Source organism: Triticum aestivum, chromosome 2A, assembly GCF_018294505.1.
Source record: "Triticum aestivum cultivar Chinese Spring chromosome 2A, IWGSC CS RefSeq v2.1, whole genome shotgun sequence".
NCBI lineage: Eukaryota > Viridiplantae > Streptophyta > Magnoliopsida > Poales > Poaceae > Triticum > Triticum aestivum.
Genome location: NC_057797.1, coordinates 555539838 through 555552659, shown reverse-complemented (window position 1 = coordinate 555552659; position 12822 = coordinate 555539838). Strand labels below are relative to the sequence as shown.

The following is a 12822-nucleotide window of genomic DNA, read 5'->3' as shown; positions in this document are numbered from 1 at the left end:
ACACTAATAATGGATTAGGCATGACATATGGCCTTATATTTTATTTTCTTGTTATGTGGGAAACGTAAAGCCAGGAGTACTATTTTTTAATTTGTCAAATGAAAAAGGATTAGTTTCCATATTAGTGCAAGATCCTACTAATTAGAGATAGATACAGGTGAAAAAACCAACAAGCGAACTGAGGGAGGAAATGAGTAAGACAAGAAAAGAAAAGTACCGATTCAGTTTAGATTATTCCAAGTTCAGGTTACTCTATGTAAGATGTTCTAGCATCCAATATCTCAGCAAATGAACATTTCTCCAAGCTTATCTGTTTTAAGGGAATGAGTAGGACAAGAAAAATAATACTGATTTGGTTTGTATTATTGCAAATTACTTTATGTACGTTGGTATTTTGTTTCATGCCGCATCAGTTGACATTAGGGAACAATCTAGTATACTAAAATGAGGGTCGGTAGGGGGTCTGTATACCATAATACCATCCGTAATAAGTCTAGCTTTTTTGAAACTATAATATGCTAACCACAATATACCCTGCGGCCTGCGCACCAATGATTTGAGTCCGTTCACACTCGCTACTCGCTATACATTATCGTACGTACGTTTCACAGGCAGTTGACCTGGCTGTCCTGCTTGGCATCTCCAGCAAACCTCCTCCAGTACCAATGCTTGGCCCACACCGTCCTCATGGCCTCCAGCGGCACGCCTTTGGTCTCCGGCAGGAGCGCCGCCATGAAAAGCGTCATCAGCAGGACCCAGCCGGCGTAGAAGATGAATATCGCGTACTTCATGGCGCAGAGCAAGGTGATGAACACCTGCGTCTGCGCGAAGGAGAGGCTGAGCGCGATGGAGACGGTCATGGCCTGCCCCGCCGACCTGATCTCCACCGGGTAGATCTCGCTCGGCACCACCCACTTGAGCGGCCCCCACGACATGCCGAAGCTGCACGTGTAGAGGCACATGAGCACCAGCACCCCCTTGGCGTAGTTCCGCGCCATCGTCGTCGCGTGCTGCCTCCCCAGATGATCCGCCAGTATCCACGCCACCGCCACCTGGCAGAGCATCATTGCTACGCCGCCGGCGAGGAACAAGAACCTGCGGCCGGCACGGTCCACGACGAAGGTGGACACGACGACGGCGAACAAGTTGACGAGGCTGAGTATGACGGAGCCCAAGATCGCCTTCTGGCTGTCGAACCCCACGGTCCGGAACAGCACCGGCGAGAACACGGTGATGACGATCATGCCGGTGAGGTCGAAGAAAGTGGGGATGGCCACCATCATCACCAGGTAGTGCCGGCACCCCTTGCCGCGCAGCCGCTCGAACGCGCCCTCGTCGTTCCGGCGAGCCTCCTCCACGGCGAGGACGATGTCCTTGAACTCGTCGCCCACGTCGGCGTCCGCCCCGCGGATGCGCTGGAGCGCCGCGCGTGCCCTGTCGGGATCTCCGCGGAGGACGAGGCTGCTGGGAGTGTCCGGGACGAAGAGGGCGCCCAGCACAACGACGATGGCCGGCACGCCGGCCAGGCCGAGGGAGACCCGCCAGCCCCATCCCGGGATGCGGTTGGTGAAGTAGTTGGCGACGGTCGCTGCCACCGTGCCGATGACGAGGAAGACGTGGTAGGCGCTGGTGAAGGCGCCGCGCCACTTGGCTGGCGATGTCTCGGCGAGATACAGCGGAGCCGCCTGCGGTCAACGGACCCATGTGTCATTGCCAAGTGCCAAAATGTTTCAACTGAATGAAAGATGGGCCGTGCTGTACAAGTATAGTACGAACAAGGCCTGCATACGAATACGGTCATCTGTTGCTGGGCTGGAGCTGAAAATGACACAAAAAATAAAAATGACACTGGATACCTGCGCTGTGAACCCAACGCCGAAGCCGAGCAGCATCCGGCCGATGATGAGCATGGCGATGTTCACGGCGGCGGCGTTGACAGCGGAGCCGGCAAGGAACAGGGCGCCGCCGGTGAGCATGACGGCCTGGCGGCCCACCCTCCTGGTCACCCTACTAGCCACCAGCGACGACAGCACGCCGGCGATGTACAGCGAGGAGGTGAACGCCGTGAGCATCTGGTTGTCGTACTTGCAGTAGGCGTCGCGCTTGGCGCCCTTCATCCCCTTGAGAACCTCCGGGAAGAATTTCTCGAGGAACGACTCCATTTGCGTGACGCCGCCTGAAATTTCACCATCAGCTGACTGTATTTTTTGTTCATTTGCAGCAGAGAGCGCAATCACGCGCGCGGCGTGTGCGAACTAAACCGATTTACGATATCCTGATGACACTGATATCAGTAACGTTGAAAGCAAAAGGATATAGTTTATGTTTCTGTTGTTGCAAACGTCACGCGTATCTGCAAGCGTATGCACGTTGCACGATCACAAGAATTGTACTACCTACAGCGACGTACGTCCAACTATCGAAAAAAAATCTCGAATATTGGCATATGTGCTTATTCTAATCCCTTTTCTGTCCTGCGGTCCTGCTTAATTAAGCATCACAGTGGTGGACTTTTAAGCATCACAGCGGTCCTGCTTATTCAAGCCACATGGTAGTTCCACTATAATACAGTATATAGCAGCTATGGCAAGTTGACGGTGAAATTTCAAGCATATATTTCTCTCAGAAATGTGGACATTCACTGGCATGTAGTAACTTTCGGCATATATTTCTCTCAGGAACATCGACCGCTGTGACAAGTTGACAGCACTAACAACACATCCATGGAGATTTCCAATAGCGTCAAGGCAGAAAACGTGCATGAAACAGCTATGTTTTCAAGCACCTCCCGGTTCCATGGATCGATCGATGATTAGATGTCTGGTGTTGTTGTTTTAGTTGTACAGCACTAGGGAACGAGTGCTGTCATCTTTGTTTGCCGCTACTGTTGCTTTGTTTGTTACCTGCACGTTTACCTTGTCCAAGTTATATGTTGGTGACACAATTTAGCTAGCTCAGTGGGCTGCTCACTTTTGCTCTCTAGAACCTTCCTGCTACTGTTGTAATTGCGACGATGCTCAAGTACCCCAACGTTGCGCTGCTGATGAGACATATCTTGCGTATATTGCTTTGGTAGTGGATTCCAGTGTCGATAATTGATATGGAGAGAGTTTGTATGGACTGGGTTTCAAGGAATCCAAACCACATGGTAATAATTGGTACTGTATGCCTTATCCAACGCTTTTTCTCTCCCCATTATACCTGTGCAGGAGGATGCACATTCCAGGAGTAGGGGGGCAGGCTGGATTCTCACCTAGCTATTATAGTGAATGAAATCTCTACTAAAAAGTGAGTATTATAGTGAAATGCTTTTGGCTGGTGCATACAAAGGATGGCGCGAAAAGAGGCTACGCTCTAGGGCATGGAGATAAGCAAGAGCGCGAGTGCAGTTGATTCCTGCCTTGCCTATGCAGTTGGCTAGTTGGTAGTACGTGCTGGATGCCATATATGTCCTCTCTTGCAGCTTTCATGTGAGGCAAGGAAGTGAGAGGTTGTTGGTCTAAGATTCTAGAGCTACACCTCTTTTTTATTTATTCTTTATGTCTTATTTTATTTCGCGGGGAAGAGCACCTCCTGGTGAAAGTAACACGACTGCCTTTATTTTCTTGTTTACCTCCTGGTAGTACTTTTGTTTTCTTCTGATGATAGTGGAGCCCGGTCCAATATGGATAGGATGGGGAAACAAATTGTGTATGCTTTGACATCTTGGGTCAAAACTGAGATTGGTCGTCTGTTCCGCTGAACTGAACGCCGTTATTAAATGGTTGCATATGACACTAGTCTAACTTATTATCTTCATAATGCAAAGTAACATACTAATAGTATCATATATGGCTTCATTTATTAGTTCGTAGACTCATCTTGTCTTGAAAAGCGTTATATTACAGTAACATATTATGTTACCACCTCTCATTAATTACTTGCCACATAAGCAGAATTTTCTCGAAGTGCGCTATGTTACTACTCCCTCCGTTAGGCTGGTCATAGTGGGAAGTAACTTAGACTAGTAGCATACATATGTTACTAGTCTATGTTACTACCTTCATAGTGGGTAGTGTCATAGGTATGGTAATATAGTTGCCTTCATTTATTACTTTGTAGACTCATTATGCATTGGAAACCGCTATGTGATGGTAACATATTATGTTACTCTATTTGTCTCTCTCCTCATTAACTACTTGCCACATCATCATTTTTGCTTATGTGGCATCTATGTTACTACCTATGTTACTCCCACTATGACCAACCTTACGGTTTAGAAGGCACGCTTGGAAATTCTCTGGGACCTAGGTGGTTATCTATTGGTTGTGAGATGGGCTAAAAAATAGCATTCACACTACGCATGCATATAGAAATAGTATATATAGAAGTACTAATTAGGTACTAGAAATAAATGCAATGCGCCTTAAACCTTGTCTATTATGAAAACACACGCAAATTTAATTGTGCCTTCTAAACTGTGACGGAGGAAGTAGCTAAGTTAAATCAATCCTGAGAGACAGACGTGCACATGCAGTTGGTTGGTGAGTATTTACTCCGGAGTAGTAGACATAGAAGTGTGTGCCCATCTACCACTTCAATACGTAGTATAGCACCAGCACGTACAACATGATAAATTGTTTAGGACCTAACAGATTGACGGGCGGATCATAATCCTTCCCAAAAGAGCGGTAACTCTCCAGCTTACTAAGAAAATCCAAAATTTCTTGATTCGAAAGAAGAAGAAGAAAAAGGCCCCCAACTTTCTTTATTTAATTCAGCAGGAGTTCTTTTTTTGGACAAAGATTCAGCAGGAGTTCTGATGTCGCGGTAATTCAAAGTAGAGGAGTAGTAGAAATACTGAAATCCCACGGAGAAACTAAACCCATATGACTTGAGCTGCACTCATGCCTTCTAATTATGGAAGGTCGTCGAGAAGCCATGCATAAACGCAAGAATTTCTTGTTCAGAGCTCGGAGGATGCCCATGGATCAAGCAAAGCTCGGTTCAAGCATGTGCGCACCTGAGACGCCAATGTCGTAGCCGAAGATGAGGCCGCAGGAGGCGGCCATGAGGCAGGTGACCACCACGGAGAGCGTCACGCGGCCGCCGCCGTAGCCGCGGATCCGGTCGCCGCCGGCCGCCGGGGCGAGACCTCCTCTCGCCATTTTGCGGCTGCTAAGCTGAGTCTTGGATGGTCAATGGGTTGGGGTTTGGAAGGCACAAAGGCAAGAGCTAGAGGGTCGCCGCTATTATATACGGGTTTGACAGGAGTACATCCAACCGCGGGGTATTAGCTGGAGCCTGGAGGTGGCACCGAATGTATGCGGCGTATACATGCAACAGATTCAGTAACGCGCTCTCAAAAAACAGAACAGAAAAAACAGATCGAGCAAGGCGCTCTCAGAAAAGAAAGAAAAAAAAAACAGATGGAGGCTTGGGGAAAGCGACATTTAATAGGAGCGGAGTAAGAATAAATACTAGTAGGAAGAATGGGAAGGCAGACAACATTTAGCAAAGCCTACCTACCCACCCCTCCTGCGTCGCTCCCACGAGCCACTGGGGGAAACCCTAGCCGCCGTCACACCTCCCTCCCCGATCTTCCCTCCTCCCCACCGCCGCCAAGAAGCGCCGGTGTCGGTGTCTGCGAGGCCTTTCTTCCTCTTCGCTCGTTCGCCGGCGGTTGGCGTGGGAAGACCGGTCGAATGGAGGCGTTGGGCTCTAGTGTGGCGTAGTGGCACAACGTCGGATGCTCGAGGTGGCGGTGTGTCGGTGACCTGGCGTGCATGTGCGGTCCGGCGGCGGCAGGATGGGTTAGAATAGGCGGCGACGTGCATGTCGGATTACCACCAGATCCTCCTAGATCTGGAGTCTGGTCAACAACGAGCGATGCGAGATGGCGATGGAGGCTTGTACGGGTCGCTGTTTGGGGATGCTATACGGTGGTGAGGTGGTGGCCTCTCGAGGCATGTCGTGGCTCGTTGGCATTGCGACAGTCATCGGTGGTTGGGTGGGTCAGGTTGGGTCGCGGTGACAGTTGGGCGCAGCTCTGGCATCGGCTCGTCTACGACCGAGTCATGCGGACGCTCCTGGAGTTCATCGAAGGCGGAAAGTTGTGATTAGTCTGGTACCTCGCATCGTTGGGCGTGTGGCTGGAGCTCGCCATGTGTGGATTCGGACAAGGACCGTGGTGGGCCGTCACAAGGGGTGACGGGGAGGCTCCTATGCGATCCGGCCACGCATCACCGACACAGGGGGCGTCAGTGTGGACGTGGTCCGCTCCTGCACTTTCACTTTTTCCCCGGCCTAGTTGCTCCCGGGCCCCGGTCGGGCTCTATTGGTCAATGCTTCGCCCTAGCAATGGAGGGGCTCTAGGACGTCTTGTATCCAGGGCGACGACCATGGTGGTAGGAGACGCGATGCTCGTGAGCTGAGCCCGCGACCTAGGTGCGAGATAGCTACCATGGCCGCGAGGGTGGCATGGTGGATGGTGTTTGGCGTTCCGTGATAGTGGTGCGACAGATGTCCTCGTGACTGGCCACACCTTGGCTGAGGGTGAAAACCCTGACTGGCTTGGCCAGACCGACTGAAAGGCGACGTCCGTGAATGTCGTCCACTTCTTGAAGTCTCCATCATGGTTGCTCCTTGTCCTTTGTTGTTCTCCTGGTGAAATTATTGATCCTTTGGATCAGACGATGGCAGCGCTTCGGTATCGTGATCTTCCTAAAGATATCGTCTTGGAGCTCATGGTTTGTTAATATTCAACCCCGCCTCCCCGCGATGACTTTTCATGGTCAAGGGCTCCGTCAACTCCATAGTGTTGCCTAGTGTCCATCTATTGTTTGCTTAGAGTCGTATAAGGTGATGTTGTTGATCTTTGGCATCTTTGTATCTTGCCTTTTATGTGTGCGTTGTGTTGACGTATGGTGTGATGGTGGTCATTGCTTTACATTTAAACCGGGACGAAAATTTCCCGATAAAAAGAATTAGCCGAAATAGATAAAGAGATCATAACGCATATATGATGGCAAATTTTAATAAAATTGCAGTACACTTTCTAACTCGAGAGGATTATCCAAGTGATTTTCCAAAGACAAGCTTGTCCGTTGCTCTTTGACTGAGTGACATGCGGGACTCCTGTACATGAGAATGACACAAGCATAAGCACGGGAATGACATATCCTAAAATTCAACTTAGGATGAAATATCCACATTACAATGGAGCTAAAAAGGCAGTTTAGGCGCTTTGACTTTTGATTTCCTCCTTTACAAGTGGATAGCTAGATCTATTTGGACATCATTACTGTGAACGAACCTAATTCTCAGATAAATAATTAAATATCTATATCGATTTGAAAAGAGCGAGTTGCTGATATCCAACAGGAAACGTTTCGCATCGGCGGACCGACTGGAAATTGTGCTGGTCGCGCACGGTCGTCATGCACGCGCATCCTCAAGTGACCCCACCCACTGCCCTCCTCCTTCAACTTACCTTATCTCTTCAGATAACCAGCGACCAGATCCACTCATCCACACATCTGGCATCGCAGCCATTCCCTCCGCTTTGCCGCTCGCTTCCACCTCACTCCGCACATCACCGCTGAGATCCTCTGCCACCGGCGATGCGGTGCCTGCCGGCCATGGTCACCGCCTCCTGCGTTTTTCTTCTTCTATCGTGTGATGGACACGGCTGCCCCACCACCCTTTTCCCCCGTTTGATGAAGAGAAATGCCACCTTTTTCCCCCTGTGCTAGAACCAGCGGGGGAATTGCTTCAACCGGCGGGGGGGGAGGGGGTTGCTTCTACTGGCGAGGACGGTGGTGGGCGGCGAGGGCGATGGCCGTGGTAAGTTGCTGTATTTTTTTGATGGAACCACTTTTGATTTGTGCGGGAACCAGCGCGGCGGCGGCGACGACCACCATGATTTTTGCTACAACCGGCGACTACACCCGGCACGAGTGATGGAACCGGGGAACAGACGAGCTGCAACCGCAAGCTGACGAGCTACCACCGGCTTATGTGGATGCTACAACCGTTGCGGGGCAAGCTGCAATCAGGAAAGGAGTTGTTACTACCTCGACCGGCAGGCGCGACGGCGGAGCACACGAGATGCTACAACAGTTGAGGGAGGAGCTGCCACTGTGCCCGGTTTTTTGGTAACTGGTGATCTTGGCGAGCTGCAGGGTAACCACGGTGAGTTTGTCCAGAGGGGCGGGGGAGTGCTTCAATCACGACCAGGTTTGCTGGAACCAGCACGCAAAGATGCTCCAACTAGAATATGTTCTTGTTGTACAAACGATTTTTTGATACAGCCACAATTTTGTTTTGTTGGAACCAGTATGCGAACATGCTTCCACCGGAGTTTAATTCTTTGCTGGAGCAGGGACTTTTGCTACAACCATAGCTTCAAATTGCTGAAACAAGGTTTTCAAATGATTCAACAGGGGTGGCGACACAAAGCTGCTTTTTGACAACTTTTTTTTGTTGCGACCATTGACGACGAGCATCAGCGACGAGCACGGCGGTGGCTGTCGACGGCGACAAATGGGGGAGGGCGGCAGTGCGCTGCGTGACGCGGCGATGGTGGGCGGCTGCCATGACTTGCGGTGTTTTGTTCAGATATGAACGTGAACGGGGTAAGAAGGAAGAAGGTAACCTGGATGGATGAGGATCCAACGTCTCGGAGTGGGCCAATCGGGCGGTTGGCGTGCGATCGGCCGAAACTTTGGGCCAGCGCGTCTGTGCTGATCAGTCGCTTATCCAACAAATCACATTCCGTCCAACTGCATCTATCCAACTGTCTATGTCCCTCAGGTATGTTAAGCATCTTTACACATTTTTTAGCACAATTCATTAATTAATATCATTCCTAATATAAACGCCAGGATTGACCAAGTAATTACATCCTACCTAATATTAACATGGAATTTATATCTTGCCTAATATTATATGTAACACAATAAATATCTTGCCTAATATTAATGTGATGCACAATTACTAGTCTATATGTATTTATATATTTATGTCTATTTATATCAATATCTACTAGAACAATGCCCGTGCGTTACGATGAGATATAAATATTCTAGACGTCAGTACGTTATCTTATGATTTACCTGCCCATAATATGCGATTTGTGTAAATAAATGTTCATCAAATTTTGTCTGAGTTACCTTATATTTTGATCAGAAGTGATTTACCGGCCCATAGTATACGATTGTGTAAATAATTGTTCATCCAATTCTGCCATGATTTACCTTATATTTTGATCACAAGTAAATTAAAATGGAATTGGTTTAGAAGGTACGTAAATTAAGATGATTAATTATTATACGGGGAAGGTTGGATGAAGGGGTGACGGGAAACAGGTGAAACAGGAACCTCATGTTCTTTTTAATCTACTAGAACAATAATAATGCGATTGTATAAATAAATGTTCATCAAATTCTGTCTGTGAATTATCTTATATTTTGGTTAGAAGTTTGGTAAGTAAATTAAAGTGGAATTGGTTTAGAAGATAAGGGCATGTACAATGGTGCTATCTTAGGAGTGTCATGTAGGATAAATAATGAGGCGAGGGAAAGAGAACTCATAAGAAAAGGCTTGTCTTCTCTTATTTAAGAGAAGACAAGAGATGATCTCTTAAAACAATATGTCTCACCACATTTTTAAGAATAACTAGTTATTACAGATAAGACTAAGAGATGACCCATTGTAGACATTATTTTTTGGCATCTCTAAACTACATGCAAGATTTAAGATAATACTATCTTATCAACCATTGTACATGCCCTAAGTAAACTACATGCAAGATTTAAGATAATACTATCTTATCAACCATTGTACATGCCCTAAGTAAATTAAGGTGATTGATTATTATATACATGGAAGGTTGGACAAAGGGGTGGTGGGAAGAAAGGTAAAATGAGAACCTTACATTCTTTTTAAGTAGTAGAGATCTTGCCTAATACTATATGTAACACAATAAATATCTTGCTTAATATTAACGTGATACACAATTACTAGTCTATATGTATTTATATCTCTATGCCTACCTATATCTATATCTACCAGAACATGCGATTTACCTTCCCATAATATGTGATTTACCTTTCCATAATATGTGATTTGTGTAAATAAATGTTCATCAAATTTTGTTCGTGATTTACCTTATATTTTGATCAGAAGTGATTTACCTGCCCATAGTATACGATTGTCTAAATAAATGTTCATCCAATTCTGTCGTGATTTACCTTATATTTTGATCACAAGTTTGGTGAGTAAATTAAAAAGGGATTGGTTCAGAAGGTAAGTAAATTAAGATGATTGATTATTATACGGGGAAGGTTGGACGAAGGGGTGGTGGGAAGAAAAGTAAAACAGGAACCTTATGTTCTTTTTAATCTACTAGAACAATGTTCATGCGCTACAACAGGATATAAATATTCTAGTACGTTAGCATGTGATTTACCTATCGATAATAATGCGATTGTGTAAATAAATGTTAATCAAATTCTACCCGTGAATTACCTTATATTTTGAGTAGAAGCAAGGTACGGTGTCGTGGAAAGGGGTTAAAAACCGTTTCTATAGCACCTCGATGTACCAGTGGTTAGCGGACCTCAAGCCTTCTTTCTTCATTTCCAATGGCGACTACAATGTGTCACCTAGCTTTTTTCCATCTTTTCATTCATGTACTTCATAACCCTTTCATAGTAACGTGTGTTTGGGTTGTTCATGATATGCAGCTCTGCTCTTTGACGTCTATCTCTAAAATACTTCACCGTGCCATAGAAAATTGTTGGGGAACGTAGTAATTTCAAAAAAAAATTCAACGCACACGCAAGATCATTGTGATGCATAGCAACGAGAGGGGAGAGTATTATCTACGTACCGTCGTAGACCGGCAACGGAAGCATTGACACAACATAGAGGAAGTAGTCGTACGTCTTCCCGATCCAACCGATCCAAGTACTGAACGTACGACACCTTCGAGTTCTGCACACGTTCAACTCGGTGACATCCCTCGAGCTCCGATCCAGCCGAGTGTTGAGGGAGAGTTTCGTCAGCACGACGGCGTGATGACGGTGATGATGCTCTACCAACGGAGGGCTTCGCCTAAGCACTGCTACGATATGACTGAGGTGAAATATGGTGGAAGGGGGCACCGCACACGGCTAAGGAATGATCACGAAGATCAACTTGTGTGTCATGGGGTGCCCCCTGCCCCCGTATATAAAGGAGGGAGGGGGAAGGTGCGACCGGCCCCTAGGGGTGCGCCTGGAGGAGTCCTACTCCCATCGGGAGTAGGACTCCCCCCTCTTGCCTTGCGGGAGAAGGAAAGGGTAAGGGGGAAAGAGGAAAGGGGGGCGCCCCCCTTCCTTGTCCTATTCGGAATAGGGGGAGGGGGCGCGCGGCCTGCCCTGGCCGGCCCTCCTCTTCTCCCTTAGGGCCCATGTAGGCCCATTAACCCCCGGGGGGCTTTCGGTAACCCCCCAGTACTCCGATAAAATCCCGATTTCACCCGAAACGATTCCGATATCCAAATATAGGCTTCCAATATATCAATATTTATGTCTCGACCATTTCGAGACTCCTCGTCATGTCCGTGATCACATCCGGGACTCCGAACAACCTTCGGTACATCAAAACACAAAAACCCTAATTACGATCGTCACCGAACTTTAAGCGTGCGGACCCTACGGGTTCGAGAACTATGTAGACATGACCGAGACACGTCTCCGGTCAATAACCAATAGCGGAACCTGGATGCTCATATTGGTTCCTACATATTCAACGAAGATCTTTATCGGTCAAACCGCATAACAACATACTTGTTCCCTTTGTCATCGGTATGTTACTTGCCCGAGATTCGATCGTCGGTATCTCAATACCTAGTTCAATCTCGTTACCGACAAGTCTCTTTACTCGTTCCGTAATACATCATCCCGCAACTAACTCATTAGTTGCAATGCTTGCAAGGCTTATAGTGATGTGCATTACCGAGTGGGCCCAGAGATACCTCTCCGACAATCGAAGTGACAAATCCAAATCTTGAAATACGCCAACCCAACAAGTACCTTCGGAGACACCTGTAGAGCACCTTTATAATCACCCAGTTACGTTGTGACGTTTGGTAGCACACAAAGTGTTCCTCCGGTAAACGGGAGTTGCATAATCTCATAGTCATAGGAACATGTATACGTCATGAAGAAAGCAATAGCAACAAACTAAACGATCAAGTGCTATGCTAATAGAATGGGTCAAGTCAATCGCATCATTCTCCTAATGATGTGATCTCGTTAATCAAATGACAACTCATGTCTATGGTTGGGAAACATAACCATCTTTGATCAACGAGCTAGTCAAGTAGAGGCATTCTAGTGACACTCTGTTTGTCTATGTATTCACAAATGTATTATGTTTCCGGTTAATACAATTCTAGTATGAATAATAAACATTTATCATGATATGAGGAAATAAATAATAACTTTATTATTGCCTCTAGGGCATATTTCCTTCAGTCTCCCACTTGCACTAGAGTCAATAATCTAGTTCACATCGCCAAGTGATTTAATACCAATTGTTCACATCACCATGTGATTAACACCCATAGTTCACATCGACATATGACCAACACCCAAAGGGTTTACTAGAGTCAATAATCTAGTTCACATCGTTATGTGATTAACACCCAAAGAATACTAAGGTGTGATCATGTTTTGCTTGTGAGAGAAGTTTAGTCAACGGGTCTGCCACATTCAGATCTGTAAGTATTTTGCAAATTTCTATGTCAATAATGCTTTGCACACAGAGCTACTCTAGCTAATTGCTCCCACTTTC

At 46.9% G+C, this 12822-nt stretch overlaps 1 protein-coding gene across 1 annotated transcript; it reads right to left on the bottom strand.

Annotated features, from left to right (window-relative positions):
* Positions 1-435: 435 nt before the first annotated feature.
* On the bottom strand, positions 436-5387 carry LOC123189396 (sugar transport protein MST1). The gene is made up of 3 exons (XM_044601808.1): positions 5003-5387; positions 1857-2176; positions 436-1685 (listed from the first exon to the last, which is right to left on the bottom strand). Exons 1-3 carry the CDS (start codon positions 5145-5147, stop codon positions 606-608), a joined length of 1545 nt encoding a protein of 514 aa, XP_044457743.1. The 5' UTR covers positions 5148-5387; the 3' UTR covers positions 436-605.
* Positions 5388-12822: the final 7435 nt, after the last annotated feature.